This window comes from Corvus moneduloides, chromosome 4 (assembly GCF_009650955.1).
Source record: "Corvus moneduloides isolate bCorMon1 chromosome 4, bCorMon1.pri, whole genome shotgun sequence".
In the NCBI taxonomy this organism is placed as follows: domain Eukaryota; kingdom Metazoa; phylum Chordata; class Aves; order Passeriformes; family Corvidae; genus Corvus; species Corvus moneduloides.
Window position 1 is genome coordinate 46747736 of NC_045479.1, and position 22047 is coordinate 46769782.

Consider the following 22047-nt stretch of genomic DNA (forward strand, 5'->3'; position numbering starts at 1 on the left):
GAATGGCATATGGGAAATAAGAGGATTTATCAATGACAAGATGTTTCTCTGTCATTTAACTTCTGTGTTACGTTTCAGTCATTCCTGGCAAACAGTGTGCCAATTAGTTCAACTTCTCTGGGGAAAGGATCTGACACTTTTTTCATCCCCTGAGAACATGTTTTCACACTTTTAATCAGAATATACTGAGACTGCCTCAAATCACAGGAGTATGTCAAAATCCATAATAAAGCCCATAAAGTGGTACTCCTAGGTTGCTTTCTGATTTTGTATTTCTTGGTGTTTTTACCTGTAAGGAAACAAACTTAAACCTGTACAGAAACATATATGTCCAGATATACTTATAAATGATTGGTGAGGATTTTGGTCATTGACTTCGGAGCCTGATTTCAGATACTGGCAGAGTTTAGAGGCAACTGGCAGCCCTGGGGGATGCTATCAGAAGTAGGAATGACCCTGTTTATTCCAAAGAATATAAACTGATATTCAGGCCCCTTTTTGCTCTCCCATTGATATTTCTCATTAGGATCAGCAGCACAATCTGGAAACAAAGCAGGGCTTAGTGTGGGAGGATTATGCTGTTCCGCTGCCACTGATTCAAATGGATGTTCCTGGATTTCCCTTAATCACGCTGGGATGTCTCCAATGCCACTGTAACTTCAAAGCCTGCGAGAGACTCTGCTGCCCCCTTGTTTTCTAGACTTTCACCTACTCGTCTTGCTAAATATGGCAAAGGGAAGGTTCATAAAGGAATTGCAAAAACATTATAAAAATATCTATATGTTAGCAAAAATAAACTGTTAGCACTGAAGTATTTGCTCTAATTCTGAAAAGATGTGTCAAAGAATAGAGCACATTTTCTCTTTGCGTTTTCCCCTAGCTGGAGAAGGTATAGTACAGTGCATTGTCTCCATTGATTCTTGTTTTACATCATGATGATTCTCTTCCCATTCAGCAGAAGCAGAACTCTGCATACCACCTTAAAATCAAAATGGCTGTTTTGCAGCCTCAGAGTACCGCTGGGACCTGGATGGGAATCATTGTCATTCTTGTTTCATCTTTTTTTTTTCCCTTGATGACAAATTCTCACCAGTAGGAAAACCAAAGGAAAAACTACTATTACTACTACTACTACTACTACTACTACTACTACAACAAAAGCAATTTAAAAGGCTTCCACCATAAAATAATGCCTGCCTGGAATGTAGACTCTTGTGTGAACACAAGCACATCTTTATGCCAATATTATATTCAGGAATTATAACTGGCAACACTTGCCTTTTGTTTCAGGCAGTGTTTATTGGCAGAAAAGAGAGTGTTTCAGAGTGGTGCTGTGGGCCATGCCAGTACCTGGACCCTTGTCCTCTCCCTGCTCCTGGCAGGGAGCTGCCCAGCTTGGAGAATCCAAGGGCTGCAGTGCCGGGAGGGGAAGGTCTGCTGTGAGAGGGGAACCACAGTGAAAACCTCCAGAGCTCTGCTAGAATCAGCTTTCTGGGGTTTTGTGTTTTTGTGATTTGTGCCTGGATACTTAACTGGGTCTAGAGCTTGGAAGAAGTATTTTCTCAGCTTTCCTAAGGCCATTCACACTCCTGTCTGGTTCTAGATCTATACAACATGGGTGGAAAAATAATCTTTCTTTTACTTTTAGTTGATTCTTCTATTAGATTCAGAACTGGGTGTGTTTTCAGGGTCCATCACCCCTGAGCCATGTTCCCTTCATAGTAGCAATGGAAATTTAGCCAGCAGGCAGTCATGTTGCAGTTGTGATGGGTCATGGGAGATGGAAAGTGGGTCAAAGTTTGACATTTAGTGTTAGTTTGGCCCTCACTCTCTCTCAAACCACTTTAAAAGTATTTTTATACCATGTTTTATAGCCCCTTCAGGATCACGAGTTAGTTCCTCTTCTCTTTTATTTTTCATGTTAGATTTATGTTTTGGTTCAAATCTAAAACAAATGTTTTCAGTTGCAAAGCTTTTCATCAGTTTTAAGAGCATTGTTCCACTTTGCATCAAATATTTAGAGCAGAAACATGGTATGTATGGAATGAAATAATCTGAATATTTACTACTAATGATTACATTTAGAAGAACAGTATTGAACACTTAGGAGTTTTGAATGAAGACAAAATGCGATGCCAAAGGCATGTAGTACGTGTGATTTGGTGAAGCTGCTCTAAAAGTAAGCAGTTAGCAATAAGGGAATAATGTAGCTTGCAAATGGTACAAGGCACGTGGGTCATCTTTGCCAGGATTCCCGTTCTTACAGAGCTGCATTTTGCTTATGGTATTTGTGGTAGGTTGCTGGTTTCATGTTTCAACAGACTCAAATGTTTTCACTCTGGAAGGGAAGGTTTGCATTTCTTCCTTTGGGAGCTACTTTACAGTGACTTTTTTTCAACATCAGATGTGACACTAAACTCAACAGAGAGCAAATATTTGCCCTTCACTGGGGTTGCTCTGAAGCCCTTTGCAAGAAGGAAGGATCACAGTTGGCTGGGAGGCAGCTCTGGGGCATCCTGGCTTCACCGGGAATTTTGTTTTGTGCAGGCTCTGACATATTTGAGGGAGAACAAGGAGTAGCATTTTTCAGAGGAAGCACTCAGTATATCGAGGCCAGTTCTTTTGATATTCCAGATCTGCATACATTTCATGAGTATAGCGCTTGAATGCTTTGTTATTACACCATGTCAGGTGACAAAGGTATCAACTCTCTCTTTTAGTGTTCACAGCATCTTCCCAGCCCTGAATCTGTATAAATCGTGTCACCTCCTCTTGGCAGCTACTGCTGTCCTTTTGAGGGGCTGGTTGTGAGGAAGAGGTGTGCCTGGGGTGCATGCTGTGGCTCCAGGCCACTGGCACAGACTCTCAGCCTTGCCACACCACTTCCTGCCTCTGGCCAAGTATCTCAGGTCTGCAGAGAACAAAAAAGATTAGTGGCATGATTTGTAAAGGCAGCCTGATGTGTAACACCTACATACCTTTAAAATGCAACCTTTAGTCTTTAGCTTCTTCTTAAGGAATAGAAATACTTGAGGAACGTGCCACAATATGAAAAGCTGTATGATTGGAATTACCTGCATCTTGCCCTGAGAAAGGAGGCTGGGAGAAAGTGCAGTGGAAGTTTGTAGTCTTTGTTGTGCATAAGGGACATGTTAGAAGGCCATGCATTAGGAACTTCAGTGATAAGTGTCTTACATCTGACTAGGTCTCTGGTGAGTCGTCACATTGTTTGTGGGATCTAACACAGGGCTGCCTGCCTGAGCCTGGCTCAGGGAATTTCTTTCATAACAGAAATGGACTTTTGCTGCAAAGCACAGGAAATTATCTGTGTGGAGAACAAAGAATATCGGGGTTGATTTAAATTTTTAAAATTCATGACTCTACCTTTGTTTATGGCCTTTACTTATACCCCTGGAAAATCATAAACCTTTTGGGAAGAAAATCAAAATGAACAGTCACTTAATGCTTTTAATGTCCCTGCAGCTCTGAAATGTTATTTGCTTCTGTGTTTTCTCTGGAGAGCTGCAGAAACATGGCTGTTGTGCAGGTGTCAGCATTCATTTAAATTGTTCATTCCCAGTTACAGCTTTTCAGGAAGATACCTTGTTTCTGTTTCAAAATCCATCAATTTGCTCATTAGAAAGCAGTAAGGGGTATTTCCCAGAAGGTTATTGATCCTGTCAAATGTAAAATACTGATGTCAAATACTGCAGTTTCAGAGACTGTCCCAAATGAAAAGGCAGGGCATATTCTGTCATATAACATTTCATTACTGCTTCATGTTCTATTGTTTACAAACTGTTGTAGAAACAATAAACTGCAATTTTACAATAAATGTTGGGAACCAAGAATGTGTTGGTTTTCATGCTTAGAGGGAGAAAATTGCAATGTATATGGGACTTGTTCTGACAACATTATTAAAATATCTTCTTGGTTTTTAAAGCAAGTACAGTATTTTGAGGGTTTTTGGGGTGTACATGTGTGTATGATAAAGTCATCTGCCTCTGTATCAGTTACCATCACTTCAGCATTGTGTTCATATCAATGCATGACACTCACAGCATCACTTCACCTGCAGTTAAACTTACGTTAAAAGCTCATACTTTTAATTGTTCATAAGCACACTTATTTAAAACTCAAAGCAAAACTTTCATTTCTAGCTAAAACATAATTTGAAAAGTTTACAATATTTCTTTAACTGTCAGATTATTTTTTTTCCTGTGGTGAGTAGCTACAAAATTAAACAAACCTGCAGGAGTTTAGAACAGGCAGTTGTCACAGTGACTCCCAAAAGCATTCCATCTTTTATGTCTGTTATGCTGGGGATTAGATCAATGATTTCCACTATTATATTATCTATGCAGCTGTTGATGGAGAAGGGAAATATGGCAAATTTTTAAAATCTGTATTTGTCAAAGAAACAGGTCAAATAATTAGAAAATATCCATAGATGTGTTTTAGTATTGTATTCTTTGCCTTTTTTCTTCCGTTCCTATATATCATCTGCTATCGAGAAAGAGGGAGCTGAAGCTGCAGACCCCCACAGTGAGAGATTATCATAAGCAAAATCCTTTCAGACATAATGGAGAGTTAATTTTGAATAAAATAGGTTAAAAAGCTATCCTACTCATTGAAAAAGGCAACACCTAACATATTTACATTGGCTGGTGAAAGATAGTTCACCTTACCAGCCAGGGTGCAGTCAAAGGAAGCTGAGGATTTCAGTGCAATAAGACATGGGCATAACCACACCCCACCATTTTAACGCGTGAACTTGTCCTAAGACAAAGAGACGTAGGCTGTAAGCAATGCCTGTTACAAGCAGCAGGCACCTGGCAGCCTGATGAGGGGTTTTGCAATAGGAAGTTGTGTTCTTGAAGTCCTGAAATGAGATTGATGTAAAAGGTAAGCAAAAACAACAAATAAAGGTAAACAAAGAATCTCTACAATCCTTCAGTACACACCAAACCCCATTGATAAATCGGTAAATTCATTTCAGATGTTAAATACAGAATAAAATTTATTGAAATCTCGCAAAATTGATACTTAAAGAAGCAAATGGTTTTAATGTGAAAGATGTAAAATATAATTTCATTCAGATTTATGACTGTGATGTCATTATGGTGATTTATATGTTTAAAAGCTGTGAAATTAGTCGTCTCAAACGGAACTGTGGCTGAGTTCATGTTTCTGTAGCAAGTCATGGGTAAACGTCAGTGTCGAATATATTTTTAAGTAAAAATCTAATTGGTATTTGTTATTGCTTCTAATTAATGTCCATAAACGAAATGTAGTTTCATGGTCATTATCTGTATTTTTTTTTTCCTTGAAGGATTTCCTACCCCAGTAAGTCTCAGAGCCTTGGATTATTGGTTCCTCTTTCACTACTCTAAGGGGAAGGAAGTAAAAGAATATAAGCCAGCATCAGTCCAGGTTTTGCCTCTTTGTCGAGTCCCTGCTGGTGGCCTGAGCTGTGATTCAGCTCAAAGCAGATGTCCTCTGAGCCAGCCAAACCTTGAATATGTGCTTTCCTCACAGTAGGAAAATGCAGTGTTTCTGTACCAGGTGGGAAATTGAGCTCGCTGGGAGAGAGTCCCCCCAGTTCTTAAGGGATTACACAGATAATTGAAGCACAGAGGGGGGCTGCTGCGCTGCTAGTGAGGTGTGGATGCCTTTCTACAGATGTTGGTCGGGGCTCTGGCTTGAAAAGAGGCTGCTGTTGTACTCACCCTTATCTGGTGGCAGCAGAACAGTCACCATTTCTTGAAAACACCCTGTCAGTCTGCTAGAGCCAGCCCTGGGGAGCTTAATTCAGTGTTGTGAGGGTATTCATGGTCTGTCAGTGGGCATTGAGGCAATATGGGGCTGTCACTGCATGTCATGGCTTAACCCCAGCCAGCAGCTAAGTACCATGATGCTGCTCACTCACTCCCTCATCTCCCTGCGGGATGGGAGAGATAATTGGAAAAAAAAAAAGGTAAAACCTGTGGGTTGAGATAAGAACTGTTTAATATTTGAAATTAAATATAATACAAAAATAATAACAATTGCATTACAAATGGAAATTAAAAAAGAGAGAGAGAGAGGAATAAAACCCAAGAAAGGCAAGTGATGCGCAATCCAATTGCTCACCACCTGCTGGCTTATGCCCAGCCCATCACTGAGCACTGATCTGCAGCTCCCGGCCAGCTTCTATAAACTGGAGATGATCTATGGTACGGCATATCCCTTTGGCCAGTTTGGGTCAGCTGTCCTGGCCATGCTCCCTCCCTTGCGCAGTTTCTCCCTAGCAGAGCATGGAAAACTGGAAACTTCTTGACTCGGGGTAAGCACTACTTAGCAACAACCTAAACACCACTGTGTTATCAAGGTTATTCTCATAATGAATCCAAAAAACACAGCACTGTACCAGCTGCTAAGAATAAAAATTAACTCTAGTCCAGCCAAAAAAAAAAAAAGGCCACTCCGTAACTGCCCTCCAGCTAGAGCCAGCTTTACATGGTACAGGATTTCTCACCACATAAAACACTGAATAAAGAAATTCGATGTAAGATTAATAACAGCTGCTGCTAAGTATAAGATCTAAAGGGCTTTATATATTTTGCTTGCTGTGAAACTATCTCTCTCATTTCTTTATTGTCTCCAAACAGTAGCCATTCTTATCATTGAGAGCTCCTAAAACCTAGTGGCTTCACAGTGTATTGACTCAGGTCAGACTGCTGGTATTTGTGATCTATAATGTGCTTACCCAAGCAGACATGGCTGTAAAAGACCTCTTCGTGGTGTTTGCTGCCACTCCAGAGAGAAGCTATAGCAGCAACAAGTTTGTTTTCAGGCCCGAGGGGCTGTAAGAGGTCAAACGTGTCTGACTGCAAGCAGCGTGTATTACTAATGGAGGAGTGCAGAGCTCTTATGGCTGACGTGCACCCTGTGAGGATGTTCTGCGGCACCAAGACTTGTGCCTTCAACGTACTTTGACTAAGGCAGGCACCTGCTGAATTAGTTTTCCTGCTTGTAAAAATTTCTTACAGAGATAGAGGTGTCTTTCAAAATCTTCAGGGAAAGAATCTATACAAATGAAATACCTGAGCAAAATCCCTTCTAGAATTTCAAAAGCTCTTCCTCTTGTCACTGGCTGTACAGGAAACTGAGGCACAATTTGGAAGGACTGTTATGTCCAATTCCTTCATGTCAGACTTTAGTCTTTCTAACTAGTCCCTGTCTGAGAAGTAAAAGTGATTTACCTTTGGAAACATGTGAGATCTATATTAGGGAACTTCAGGTATTTATAATATATATATCTAAATCTGAAAAATCTATCTAGAACATCCCCCTGTTTATATGCAGTAGATGAACAGACATTTCCTTAGTTAATTTCTTCTTCATATCAAATATCACTAAATTGTGGTGCATCTCATGGTGGAGACATACAGAGTCAGCTGAGATAGTTTCTTTCAGGAGGCTGTGGTGGAGGGGCTGACCACCACTTGCTGAGTACTCAGAGAAACTGCAACATGTGGCTTCACCAGCCTTGAGAATCATTTTTGCCTCTGAAGCCAGTGGTTGCCTTGATACATCTCCCTTCACTAATCTGGCTTTGCAATGCCGCTGCTGCTGCCCTGTTCCTTTCATTCGGAAAATCACGTGTACATCTAACCGGTACTGTAATGTCCAAATATCTCTTAATATCTTGTAAGTAACACTGCAAAAAGGAAGAGGAAACTTGCTTGAATGTGTATTGCCAACATTCTCCTATTCTCATAATCTCAAATTGTATATTCTCAGAAAAATTTGCCCTATGGCATTTAAGAGGGGATTATGCCACACATGAGCTGTTGCGCACATATCTCCCGAGTCCCAAAAGCATGGCTGCAGTACTTGAGCAGCAAACCAAACACCCCTGATGAAGGGTGTGATTAAACACTCACACTATTATCATGATTAATATGCAAATAAGCACTGCAAAACTGTTTTTGGGATTCGAACAGTAATCACTGACCCACTTCAACAAATGAGGAATGCAATCATGCTCCACGTAAGGAAATGAATACATTTCTTTTTGCCATTCATTTGAGAAGAAGGCTCTCGAATTTAATGTTTTATGTTCAGAATATAAATGAGTTTCATCTCATCTGAAGCTTTATTTCTGCAAGACTGAAGAGAATTAGTCACACTGTTTTGTTCATATGCTACCTCTCTGTATTAAAGATACACTTGAAATTTAAATATACATCTGAAATAAGGAAAAAAAACCCCAAACCCAGCATAGTTAATCTGTTTGCATATGTTTAATCAACAACAGAGTAAAAATAAAATGTACGTCTTTAGTTTGACTTCCACAGAGTGATCCAGTAGCACCACCTGCTGTTTACAGGGCACTGCTGCTTTAGTTAGCTGCAATATGTACTGTTTTTATAGAGACATGTACATCTATTCCATAAGCATCTCTACAGTTTAACCTTTTTGAATGGCTACGAAAAGGCTTCTAAATTGCTTTTGTGCTCTCAGAAATGTGAATCTAGGTGTCCTTTACAGGAAAGGCAGGTATTTAAACAGTGACAGACTTTTTGCAATGTACCCCATAGTATTTAACAATGAGAAGGGATAGGTTTACTGGAAAACGTCTGTTTAGATGCTTTACTCTTACTGGTTTCTTTGTGTAAAATATTTTGGCTGAAACTCACATCTTGGCAGCAGTAAATGGTCTGGTAGATTAGAAAGCTATTACACTGGTTCCAGTAAAGGAGAAAATAGAGCAGTGATATTTTTTTAAGTGGGAATAAAATTCTAAAGCATTTACAGAGATCCACTTGAGGTTGCAGAAATTTAAACTCGCTCATGCTAGTAAGTCAGAAAATTGTCTCATAAATGAAAAAAGAATAATATATGTTTGTCCAAATCTAAGCACATTTTAAAGTAATTAATGAGCATATAACTTGCCCTTTTCCCTTTCTTTCTCCTTCCTCTTGCCTTGCTGCTGGTAATTCATGCCTTCCAGTGCATTACTCAGTTTTCTCTGCAGCTTTGAGCTGTGCCTGGTATTGGGAACCCAACGAGGGACAGCACCTGCAACTGGTGCTGCATTGGCAGTGCAGAGATGCCCCACAGCAGAGCATTTCTGCCAGTGCCAATGCCAAAGCCCACTCCTTCCTCCCTATCCCCTGAGCATCTCACAAGGCCCCAGTGTGCAGGTGCTGTTTCCCCTCCAGCCTTACATCACAGCAAGAGGCTTCCTGCTTGTGGAATTTATGGAAAGGAACCAAGTCATTCACCTATGTCTTATGCCTTTCCTCAAGTGTGGATGTGGAATTTGTCTAGTTCTGCCTGGGTGGTTAAAAAATTCATTCTGCTGTCAACAGAGTCCCCTGGGTTGCCCAGAAAGGAGGTGGTGCCTACTGGAGGTCTTTTGTGGTGCCTATTAACTGTGCAGCTGCAATCTCTCACAAAAGAAGGCTCAGGGTCTCATGGCCCTACTGTCATTATTAGCAAGACTTTAAAGTCTTAAAGACTTTAAAAAGTCTAAGAGCAAAGGAATTTCAGCACTTTTTCAGTGGGTTTAGAAATAACACATTCTGCCAAGCAGTCTCTACCACTATCATTTACATAATTAACTAATTATGGCTGTAGGAGTCCACGGAGTGCAGAAAACCCTGACAGCATGAGCCCTGGCCTGGCGATGTGACGAGGTCCCTGGATGTGTGACGGGGTCCCTGGGTGTGTGATGGGGTCCCTGGATATGTGATGGGGTCCCTGGGTGTGTGATGGAGTCCCTGGATATGTGATGGGGTCCCTGGGTGTGTGACGGAGGCCCTGGGTGTGTGACGGGGGCCCTGGGTGTGTGATGGGGGCCCTGGGTGTTAGACCATCTCACTGCGACTGGGAAAGGCTGGGCTAGGCTGTCCTAGTGCTTTGCTGAGGCAGCACAGGATACAGGCTGAAGTGCAGGACATGGATTTGCAGGTAGGACATTAACCTTCAGTTCAGTGGCATTATCCAGGGAAAGGAGGCATCGAGTCATGCATAAGGCAGTCAGGAACAAAGTGTGTGTCACGGTTAAACCTCAGTCAGAAAATAAATAAGCCCCATGCTGCCACTTGCACGCTCTTCCTGGTGGGATGGGGAGAGAGAATCAGAAGAGTAGAAGTGAGGGAATTTGTGGGTTGGCATAAAGACAATTTAACAGGGAAAGCAAAAGCTATACACACGAGCAAAGCAAAAAATTGAATTCCTTCACCATTTCCCATAGGCAGGCAGAGAGAGTTTAAGTGGCAAGTGGTGTAAGTGGAATAATTACAACTTCACAGTGGTAAAAAGACAGAAAAAATACCAAAGGCGTTGAATGAGAGATCTAGACAGACTTCTAATGAATGCTTGTGATGCATGCAAGAGTGGAGTCAATATTTGCACCACTGATGCAAGAAAGCACAGAAGAGAAATCCTGGATACTTGTTAGCCTGAGAGGAATAAAAAAATCCCCTGCAGCTGTTCCTGCATTCAGAATGAAAGATAAATTTCACAGAATGAGAGATAAATTCAGAGGACAGAAAATCACAGGAAATAGGCACCAGTTTATTCCAGATGGAACTCCACTGCTTGTAGGTAAGTTTAATAAAACTGGTGGAATTTAAATAAAGACCCAAGAGAAAGCAAATGCCAAATTCCTGTTGTAGCCAGTGGACAGTGGAAAAGAAATAGAGCTGAACAGTTCAAGAGGTGACTTAAGAAAACAGACGACATATATTAAATATCTACTGTTGAAGTAATTAGTTACATCAGTGGAAATGGAAAGTCAAAAGATTTTTTAAAAAATTGATGCAAATGAAAAGTTATTGAAAAGATAAATGTGAACATTTGACTCGGATCAAGGTAAGTGATACATTACAGGAGTGACGATGATCCAGTGCACTACTTGGATGCAGGGCTGCAACTGTACAGAAGCAGTTTCCACTGGATCTTAAGGAGTAATGTATAGCACAAGTACCCATACAAGTGCCACAAAGTTTAGTGAAATAAAACCGTGTGTAGGGCTGCAGTTTATGATCAGGAAACACTGAAAATGCAATGCACATGTAGCATCTAATTCAGAGGGGTTTGTTGATCCTCAACAAGCTATTTCTCCTCCCTTGTAATAATTAGCCCGCGTAATTCAGGGTTAATGTATAATTGAAGCAAAGGACCCAGACATCTCGTCCTGCCAGCAGCAACAGCCATTTATAATACAATGATAAGTATTTTTAAATAAATACATCCACCCTGGGCCTATTAGTCCAAAACGCACTCTGGAAGGAAATTTGTAGACTTAGTGAGAGGCTTGTAGAGTTGCTGAGTCTTTCTGCTATAACCTAGGACTGGGATGGAGTTCATTGCCCTGCAGCAGCGCTCACAGAGCTGTGCTGTGCACTGGTAGCTGGAAAGGTGCTGATAACACACCAGCGTTGTGGCTGCAGCTGAGCAGCACAGCATCAGCACTGTCTCTCCATCTTCCTGGCTGTGGGTGGGCAAGATCCCGGGAGGGGAAGCAGCCAGGACAGCTGACCCACATGTGCCAAAGGGATATTCCATACCATAGGGGGTCAGCTCAGATACAAAAGCTAAGGGAAGGAAGAGGAAGGGGGGGAACTGGTTATTTACAATACTTGCCTTTGGGTGCAACTGCTATGTGTGCTGAAGCGCTGCTTCCTGGGAAGTGGCTGAATGTCATTGCCAATGTGAAGTAGAGAATTAACCCTTCTTTTTCCTTCTCTTTGCTTGTGTGCGTGCAAACTTTCACTTTTGCTTTAGTAAACTGCCTTATCTCAACCTGAGAGTTGCTTTCCATTTTATTTTCTCTCCCCTGTCCAGCTGGGAAGGGGAGTGATAAAGCAGCTTGGTGGGCACCTGGCATCCAACCAAAGTCAACCCATGTAAGTCCCAAGAAACTCCGTAAAAGAAAGGAAAATTGAACATTTGTGTTCTTTCCCCCACATTTAAAGAACTCTATGCCACAAACAACATTCTCAATTTTAATACCGTAAGCTCTTAGTAAAAGCAAAAATATATCAGCAATGCAAATCCCATGTTAAACCCTCCATATTTTTTTGGGGAACAGAGCTTTGCTGAGACAACAGCTTATAGAGTTGCAACTCTTTTGCCATGTCTGAGCCGTCACTGCCATTCAAGGCCTACAGTGGACTTTTTAAATGGTTGTCAGTCTTAAAATATACAGCATTAGCAGAGGACTTGTAGTACATTAATGAAATTCCTAAAATTGCCAAATCATTTAGCAATTTCATCTAGCACTTTGTAAATCACTTTGAAAGATCTCTTACTTGGTAAAACATTACAAAATTTGCAGTTCAGAGAGACCACCTGTTCACAAGGCTGGATCGGATATGGCAGCAATATTTCTACAGGATACAGGACACCCCTGGTGATTTCACAGCACACAAGGCAGAACAGGAATGTTCACTTATTCCAGGGAGAGCAAAATGAGTGGGTCACAAAGACCTGGTAAATAACTCATCATATTGTAAGTCACCTTTATGTCCTTTACCAATTTTACCAAGTAGAGCCTGTGCTGAAAGTCTGAAAGAAGTTAATGAGTTGAAGGACAAAGCAAGCCTAATCCAGTGGCTATTAATGCAGACCAACTTCCTACAGCTCAGTGCTTTAGCAGCCCAACTTCTGCACTTCAAGACATACCAAGTCTCAAAATTTTTCTGAAATTTGTTTGTAACTTTAGTTATCTAGCTGGAGGCCAGCTTTGTAACTAGTGTTAATTGATTCTCAATTCCTTATGAAAAGATTACCAGAACAGTTTAGAAAGAGTGTAAAAGAGAATATGAATAACATTGCAAAGGAACCCATTTGCTCTGGTCCTAGACTGAACTTGTGGCAGTGAGGATGACACACTTTTAAATAAAGAAACACACATCCTCAAGTAATCTAATTGCTGTAGAATATAGTGTACTAGAATAGTTCAGCTGGAAGGGGTGTAACAAGGATCACCTAGCACACCTATGATGTCCAGTCAGGGACCAGATGATCTAAGACTTTTTCACTGTACTAGAGTGTACAACAAACCAGATCCAAAGGGTGGCACACTGACAGAATAAGAGAAAGTATTCAGCAAATTAATTTCCCTCAAAATGAACTACAATATGTGTCTGCTGTACTGATAACCCATGCGCTAGAAACAGTTAATAAAAGCAGTAAAGGGGAGTAATTTTCTAGTTTTGTAATTCTATTTCTTGCATAGTAAAATTCCGCCACGTTCTCCTGTTTTCACTAGCAATCTGTTCTGCAGAACATTATTTTCTTCAGTGTATTATTAAGAGTATAAGCGTTACCGAGCTATAGGCTGTGAGGATCAATGCAGACAGCACTCACTAATTAGTTAGAGCTTTCCCTTTTAACTAACGAGCAAAAACATCTGTGTTTAAGATCGCTTTCCACTTGAGCTGAATCATTTAAAAAAAAAAGAGATGGGCCTGTCCACTGGAGCAATATTCTTAAGAGAGTTTTTGTTTCTAGAAACAAATGAGAGAAAGCACTTTTTATGTAGAAACAATTTTAATAAGATCAAAGCATACAAAAAACCATCAGAACAAATGTTAGATGAACAGAAAACTAAAGAGCAGTGGTTATCTCACTGGACAATGCATATATATATATATATATATATATATATAAAATTGTTCATCTTATACGCTTATTCTACATTCTACTGCTGCCCCAAATGCAGGTGTTTCATGTTTCAGAGAAGCCTGCAGCTAAGAAAGGGTTAACTTATCTTTTACTAACTTGATTCATACATTTAAACGAACTTCTCCCGATTTAGTTTTTTTTTAATCTTACTTGCAAGTCACGTTTTATAGACAACATTCTACCACTTAGCTTTGGCTGATGTAACATTTTAAAGAATATTTGCTATTCACACAATTAGCATTAGATGTTTAAAACACCATGACTGGAAAAAGTTAATTTGTCCAAAAGTACAGCCAAAGAGGCTAACAAGATATTTTAGAACCATCAATTGAAAGCCTTTACTGTATCATAGTCACTTCAAGTGTTGTAAAGTGGTTTTCTACCATCTTCAGCTTCTCTTCAGAAAGCAGGTTTTCTTGCTTCAATTGTCCAATAAGGGCTTCCAAGGACCTGAGTCTCCCCAAAGTTTTTACCTCCTGCATTTCAAGTAAAGTTACCTTAGAGTGAAGTTTTGAAATTTTTTGCCAAAGGTGATCTCTGTCTATGTCTTGTCTGCAGTATGAATGCTCAGTCTGCAATATTTCATTTCCACCATATTCAATCACTTCTGTCTCCTCTCTGTCAAGAAACTCTTCCTCAAGAGGCAGGAAAGAACTATTTACTCTTTCAGGCTCTTCTGGACTCTCAGCTGGCATAATAATAGCAATGACAGACTCTTCACTTCCACTGAACTGTTCAATAGTTTGTGTGACTGTACTCAGTAAAACTGCATCTTCACTTGTCTGCACTTCACCAGAACAGACCATGTGAGGGACAGAATTTTCAACTGCATAGTCAGTAACCGACCCTAAAGCATTGTTCAGAGATGAATTCAAGTACTCAGGGTCTGTAAATTGCAGGACTGTAGCTGTACAACTTCCTGGATCCTCTACAGAAGTATGAACACTGGGAGCTTCCATGCTCTGGACTGCTGCTGCCATTAAAACAGGATTAGGCTGATGTACATACTGCTTAGATGAACTCTCAAGAATGACACTGTCTGCCTGAAAGCTGCTTTCATTTTGAAGTTGCAGGTTTTGAATTTGCAAAGGTTTACTCAATGCAGTTGAGCAAACTACTTCTGCTTTTTCCTCTACATTTTGCGCAATTACAGGATTTTTCTTTGGTGTACAAGGTTCAAGTGGTACAGATGCTTTCTCTGACACTACATTTGTTCCTTCCTGGTCTTCTTTCTGTTGTGGACTGTTCTGAGAAGAATCTTTTTCCTAGAGGAGAAATAAAAAGTAAAAAAAGAAAATCACCACCTTGTAACAAGAAAATCACTGAGCATAAAAAAATTAGGCAAATCTCATTTCATAGTATGGTACTGCATAAGGACTAACTTAGATGAGCACTGTTTAAAAACTACATCAGAAGCCCAAGAATTCATGTAAGCATCTTCCACAACTTTGCTTCAGGTCCTAAATATTAAAATACTATTTTAAAGCTCTAAAGACAATAATAATGTTTGGTTTTTTAGGGCTTTTTTTTTTTTTTTGTCTTATTGTGGTTTGGGGTTTCTTATTTGTTTTACTGTGGGTTTTTTTCAAACTCTATGGAATTTGGACTGTTTTACAAAAGATACAGTAATTTTAAATGCACTTGAAGAGAAGTGGTTACACAAAGACTAGCCAGCATCTTCTATTACCACCTGAAACACTGTGTTAAATATATGTCGATTAAATGTACACAGTACAAGGTTCTTGCATTAAAGATTATTGTAAACCAGCAATTCAATTCTGACAACAAAACTTCACAATTTATAAAAATGGAGAACCTTTTTTTTTTGAGAGATAGAAATCTTAGCAGAAAAATGTTAACAGGACTTTAAACAGAAGTTGATACTGAAAGAGAGACAATTTGAAGCTTATCCTTTTATAACCACTTTCTTTTCCCTTCCTTCACATAAACTACACCACCACATGATTACATTTAAGATCAATACACAAATGAGCTTTTAGATATGTTGGTCAGTGAAACAAAAACTACAAAAATAATGGGTGTCTTATTTTTTTTTTCTAGTAGATCTGATTATGAAAAGACCAATCTGAAGAATTTTAACTCATGTAAAACTGCGTACATGTTTAGCCTGGGAACTAAAAGACAAAACAAAAAACCACACAGAACAAAGAAACGGAAAAATATTCAATTTTAACTTTGATAATTAAATATAGGCCAGGCAAAAAACCCAGCCCAACCAAATCAACCATCCATCAAAAAAAACCCCCACCTCACCAAATCAACAAAAAGACAGCAAAGGGGGGAAAAGAAAGAAAAAGCAAAAAAGAGTCCAGGCTGAAAAAATGTATTACAATGAAAAAGATAATTTCAAAGTGCATGTTCCTAAAAGTATGTATGTAGTCCGAAGTATCCTAAGTACATTGAACTTTGCAATACAGTTTTATATGAAACTTCAAAGGGCAGAAAAATTTATACAGAAGTAGCATTCATTTGGTTACCTTTACTTTTTCAAAGACAATACTTAACATCATGTCAATCTTAGGGATTTTGTGAAAATGAAGCATATCCCTTTCTTTGTTCTATCAGCAGCTGAGAAAGACTTTCTCAGACTATGAATTTTAACCAGATAAATCTCTTACAAAATACATTAGGCAAATGTTCTCTAAATCCTCTCCTAACAGAACAGTTCAAGGAAATGCACCAAAACAAGTCTCAGGATAGTTGCTTAAAGGAAGACTCATACTTCCACTGAAAAGCCTCCTTGTCTATCAGTCCCTGCCCTCACACTCAGGTGAACATTCAAATAAAAACCCTTGCAAGCTAATGTAGAATGGTTACTGATATTGAAACGCTGGCAACTATCACTACTCTTGAGCCACAAACATTCTTTATTTAGAAGAAGAAACAGAATGAAATGTTATATGAAGAATCATTAAGCATTTCTGGGAAGACATCTTTCACTTCCTCAGTAATATATACGGCAAGGTGGTGGTGAGCAATATGCAAATACTACAATTCTTTGCTCTCAGTTCCCAAAGGCAGTTTGGGGCCTCAGCTTCTTATTCCTCTACATTAAGTCAAGAACACACTAACCAGAAATTCTTCCCCAAAATAAGAACTCTTTCCCATATATTTCTGAATACTCAGTCTATGTAGAAAGTTAAGGTTTGGGAAAAGTAAGAGAACCAGAGGTCAAGTCAAAAGATACTGTTGATCTGCGGAGGTGGTCATTGAAAGCATATGACTTGATGTTTAGAAAAGTGCAGTGAGAAGAAAGTAATGCCAGAGAGAGAAGTGAGACCCCAGGAAAACAAGTTCACAGTATCACAGATACAAAGCACTGGCACCTCTTTTCTTTTGATAGCAGGAAAATGATGGATGTATTAAAAATAAGCATAGAATATTACTTTTCCAAACTGGATAAATCTATCTGGGATTTTTCAGATATATGTTGCTGATGCCAAAAGAATTTAGAGAAGCTATTGGTATGTTCTTGGCAACACAAATGCATAAGAAGTTTGTTACCTTTGTAACTCTACTGTCCACCTTTGTACGTGTACTATGACTGGTGTATGGTCACATGAAAATCAAGAGAGAATGAGGAGGCGGATAAACAACAACTTTTCTTTGGGATCAAAACACCCAGCTTATCTGTAACAGCACAGAAACATGGGGCAGCAAAGTCCAGTTCCAAAGCTACACCTGTCTGTTACAATAGCACCACAAGAATGTGAGGGATATATTGAACCAGGGCAGGGCGGCTTAAAGGAAAGATGTTTCTTGCTAAATTACTACTGCCACAACTTGCAAGATTTTCTATTTTTGTATTTGAGAGATTTATCAAGATTACTTTTCACTCCACAGAGTCAAAAGAGGTTAGACAACAACTGCAGCTGTCCCAGAAGACAGAGTACTTCATGACTAAAAATGAATTGTTTTGTAAAATTAATTAGCCACATATTTCAGTTCCACCAATTTAGCTTTAAATCCAGTCCTTCCATTCCTCCCACCTCCCACATGATGATCCAGTGGAAGATAATTACATGCTAGAAGAGAACTCGCATATGTTTGATCAAGACTAGGTGCCTGTGTAGGACAGTATTTTTATGTAACCAACAGTGTAAGCCTGTGAAAAACAGGATGGACTAGTCTTTGTAGGGTATCTTTGGCAGCCTACAGTCCTGAGTCTTAGGTTAAAGGTTAGCGACAGTTTGAAACTAATATATTCCAAAGCCTGTATTTCCGTAAATAAAAGACTGTAAAAGAATATTAAGAGTAATTGCATAGGAAAAAAAACTTAGAATCATAAGATTCTCATAAGAAATTTAAAATTTTCTATAGTAAATGCTTCTGTAATTTCCAATTAAAAAAAGATACTGAACCGCCTCTCAAAGTATGGGAAGTTCTTCTTCCTTTACATTATGGAACCACATACCTGTTTTGATGGACAGGAATTCTATTTTTTAAATAAAACTATGATTATATTACAGACAATTAGAAGATCTGTATTACATCAGTAGTTGGTAAGCTTTGTACTACAAAACAAAAAATGATAGAAATAGATTACCTCACCATCTGGAGAAGAGAAAATAGTTGGCACAGCAGTATGTTTCAAGTACCGTATCCCCCATCGCACATCCAGGGAATCAGGGGTGAAATGATCACTGCAGAGGAGCTGGTGCTTACTTGGAGTCCATGAATCTCGCTTCATATTCCGCAACCATTTCTCAAGTCTCTCTTTATCATGAAGTGGAAATCTTTTTAAAGTTGAAAAGACAAACAAGAACATATACAAAACCCCATGTTATTGTTGTCTTTGTTTTAAATAAGAATATCTCATTGTTACTTACAAGGTATCCTTCCCTTAGAAAAAGATTAAAATAATCCTTTTTCAAAAATTTTAAATATTAAATTCTAATCTGGATGTCATGTACATGTCAATCCAATCATTATCCAAATTATTTCTAGTTGGGTATTTACTCTGGAGTTCAGAAGCAGAATTTCTGATTGCTGCTAGCCAAGGGTTTCAGAATGCATGGCCAAGATGTTTTGAAAGGTTTGATCCTACAACACTTGCTCAGAAAGCAGTTCTGCTGAAGGGAGATGAAATACTGATGCATAATTTAAAGAAAGTTAAGACTGGCCCCCATTCTATTAATAGTATTTCTAGGGCTTATTTGTCTTCCTAGACACAACTAGTATTTTCTGTTATAGAGTACCTCCTAATAAATGCCCCTCTTTGGATTATCAGATGATTTGGCAATGTGAATATTTCCAATACAGGATTTAAATTTTGTTCAAAAAGTAAACGCACGCAGATGCAAAGCATTTCTGTATCTTGTGTTTCAGCAATTAAGCTTTTTCGCAGCTTTAGGAGCCCACATCATGTTTTATAATTTAAAATGAACTTTTCAATCATTTAACCTACCTGAAAATGATGAGTATACACTTTCATAGAATAAAAACCTGATTTTGAAAATACATTCAAATGGTCAGACAAATTACATTGGAAAGAGAAATAAATTAAAGGGAAAGTGTGTGAAGATCTCTAATTTACTTAATGAATCGGAATACACAAATTAAAGGGAAATTAAAGGCTTATTATGATGCAAGCACAGTCAAGCAGTGATGGTAACAGGAATATGAACATTCAGACCACTCTTGTCTCTCACCTCGTCTCAGACAGGTATCAGGGTATTTGAAATGCGCTTCTATATTTCTCTGGAGCACATCAATTTTATTTTAACTCCAGCATATAACCACATACGATACATAAACCATAAGTTGAATTCTGAGCATTGTTAAGTGACTACTGTTCAGAAAACAATATTCCTGAGAATCATGAACAGTAATAATTACAAAAAGAAAATCTGTTTTTGTGATCCCACCCCCAAATCCCTGAAGCTGCAGGTTTCCTCTAAAAGACACACATAGCAATGACTCTTACACAGGCCCTGTGTTCCAAAACTGCAAACTCAGGTGATTTTGAGAGCAAGATGGCTGAAATTTACAGCATAAAGATGGATGTCTTTACCCCTTCCCCAATCTTTTGAATTTGTTGCCATGTAAGTCTTCAAATTACCAAGGAAACAGAGCAAGCTTTTGCAGCATCCAGCTCTGAATATCTGCAGGATGCAAGGAATAATGCTGGTAAGAACACAATAACCTTTGAAGGACAAGTTAGAGGTTGAGGCTTTTCAAATCCTGTCTGCTTAGATCATGTACACCCAATGGCAGCATTGCATGTATGACAGAGCATGCTCCTCGAGTAACACAGCTTAGCCGGGGTGTGACTAAAGAGGTCCAAAAAAGTCTCTCAGGAAGATGATGGCTTCCTTTCATTGAAGATCATCTCACCAATCACACCCTCTCCACGGCCTTGAGAACACTTGCTCTCACTGCAGTTACCCTCACAACACAGGACCCATTGCTCTACCTGGATTCAGCCAGTTTCAGATGGAAAACAAAATAATCTGTAGCAAGAGACAGAGAAGGGTCTGATAGTGAAAGTTATTATTTTAGCTTAAGGGCAACTTTGCTAAAACTTGCTCATGTTTCAACACTCCCTTACTCATCAACAGAATCTGTTCTCTGGTGCAAACAAGTCACAAAAAAAGGGGAAATGGAAAGAGGAAGTGGACAGAATTTATTTAGCAGCTGCTATCACTACACAAGTCCTAGAAGTGAAGAAATAAAGCTTTAAGGGCACTTATGCCAGTTGAGATTAGGTGACAAAAGGTTTGGAAGGGGCTCAGACCCCAATCACAGAGCAGCAGAGGACTTCTTTGGTGGTGGTAAGAGGCAAGGGAATAAAACTTGCAATTCATGTCAGTAGTAGTCGCTAATATAGGGCAAAAGAAATCTATAAATCAAATCTCAGCACCCCTTCTATAGGAGCATGATACTCAGAATGCAGCACAACTCAAAGGCTAGATAAAACAGCTATGTTTTGGCAATCATCTCCATACTGATGCCATATATTTGAATACAAACATGTCTCAGTGCCCAAACTTGTTTTGATTATCTATGTGGCAATCACGCTCTCTAAAGCATAAGGGAAAAGAAATTATTTTCCTGATTGTTTTATGATACATTCCATATTAGAAATGGGGCAGGGAAATAAGCTTTCCTTCAATCTAAAATAAAATTTCTTTCAAAGCAGTCTTCCTGCGGGTCTTCCTACACAGCCTTCCTGATCTTGGAATAACTATGGCTACTCAGAAACTGAAAGAAAACTTAGTTTGAGGTATAAATTTTACCAAAACAGATTTTGAGGCTAATTGTGAAATCTATTTTTCAAATTCTTCTTAAATTGCTTCTGTTAACAAACGGTTCCATACTATTATTCTACACACATACGTTAATATTTAGTTACCTGCACCGTGCTTCCCTCAGGATTGTGAAATACTGTTTATAATTCAGCATCCTGGGAAGGGACAGCCATGTAACCACAACAGTCCAGAGGTTACTGCAGGCCTGGGATGGCGACTGATCCACGCAGTGTCTGGACAGGACAGAGCAGCCACCATAAACTCTGTTTTGGCAACCAAGCTAGGTAGGTTCCAGCTAACTCCAGCTAACTCCAAACAACCAGCAATATCTCTGTTCACAGTGCAGGAAAGGTAATAATTCTAGTGGGAAAGTTTAATTTTAAGGAATCAATATATGTTTACTTTCGTACTCTTCCAGGCCCTTCGCCTGGCATGTAAGATGTCATACACAAGACACTTCACCATTAAGCCAAAGGCTCCACTACTGCCTGCCCTGCTAGAACGTGCCTTCCATAAAGGCAGCAGCAAAACAGAGCCAGAAGTGCAAATTTTGTTTTTTTAGTCGAATTTCCTTACTCTTCACTCCACAGACCCTCGGCACCTATTCCAAAGTCCTAGAACGCTGCCGTAACATCGCCCCCTCCCCCAAGTTCCGTCCGTCTTGTGCGAGGGACGGTGTGTGTGATTACGTCCCAGCTGTCCACTCTTTATTCCCTACGCCTTCCCTTCCCCCAGGGGGGTCAGAGTTATTTCCCTCAAGCCTCCCAGGACCAGGCGGGGTTCCAAGGCGACCACCAGCGTGGCCGACCCGTGGCGTTAAGTCTTTCGGCCATTTACTTCGGCGGTGGGGCTCACTACCATCCCCACGGCCGGCGCTCACCCAGACCTGCCCCGCTCCGCGGTCACTCACGGGTAGAAGCTGAGCTTGCGCTGGTCCCTGGCGCTCTGGCCACCGCGGTTCTTGCAGTGGGTAGCGGCGCAGTACCGCGGCATGGCGGCCACCCAGGGCCGCACGGACACGGCCAGGCGGGGCCGGGCGGGGGCGGCACCCACCCCCCCTCACAGCGCCCCCAGCGGCGGGGGGCGGCGG

At 39.9% G+C, this 22047-nt stretch overlaps 1 protein-coding gene across 3 annotated transcripts; it reads right to left on the reverse strand.

The window, feature by feature from the left end:
- Nucleotides 1-11979: 11979 nt before the first annotated feature.
- On the reverse strand, nt 11980-22017 carry THAP5 (THAP domain containing 5). Of its 3 annotated transcripts, XM_032107268.1 has the most exons (4): nt 21868-22017; nt 21062-21190; nt 18254-18443; nt 11980-14951 (listed from the first exon to the last, which is right to left on the reverse strand). In XM_032107268.1, the coding sequence occupies exons 1-4, from the start codon at nt 21948-21950 to the stop codon at nt 14025-14027; spliced, it is 1329 nt and encodes a 442-aa protein (XP_031963159.1). In that variant the 5' UTR covers nt 21951-22017; the 3' UTR covers nt 11980-14024. The 3 variants fall into 3 exon arrangements, with proteins under 3 accessions (XP_031963159.1, XP_031963160.1, XP_031963161.1); XM_032107269.1 differs by lacking the exon at nt 21062-21190 and having other exon boundaries at nt 21868-22015; XM_032107270.1 differs by lacking the exons at nt 21062-21190; nt 21868-22017 and adding an exon at nt 21838-21856.
- Between the last annotated feature and the right edge of the window lie 30 nt (nt 22018-22047).

Coding starts and splice junctions, on each gene's coding strand:
- THAP5 (XM_032107268.1), bottom strand. CDS start 21,950: ATGCCGCGGTACTGCGCCGCTACCCACTGCAAGAACCGCGGTGGCCAG. Junction 21,191..21,867: donor CGCAAGCTCAGCTTCTACCC/GTGAGTGACCGC, acceptor TGTCCTGTCCAG/ACACTGCGTGGATCAGTCGC. Junction 14,952..18,253: donor TCTCTTCTCCAGATGGTGAG/GTAATCTATTTC, acceptor TTTCTCCTCTAG/GAAAAAGATTCTTCTCAGAA.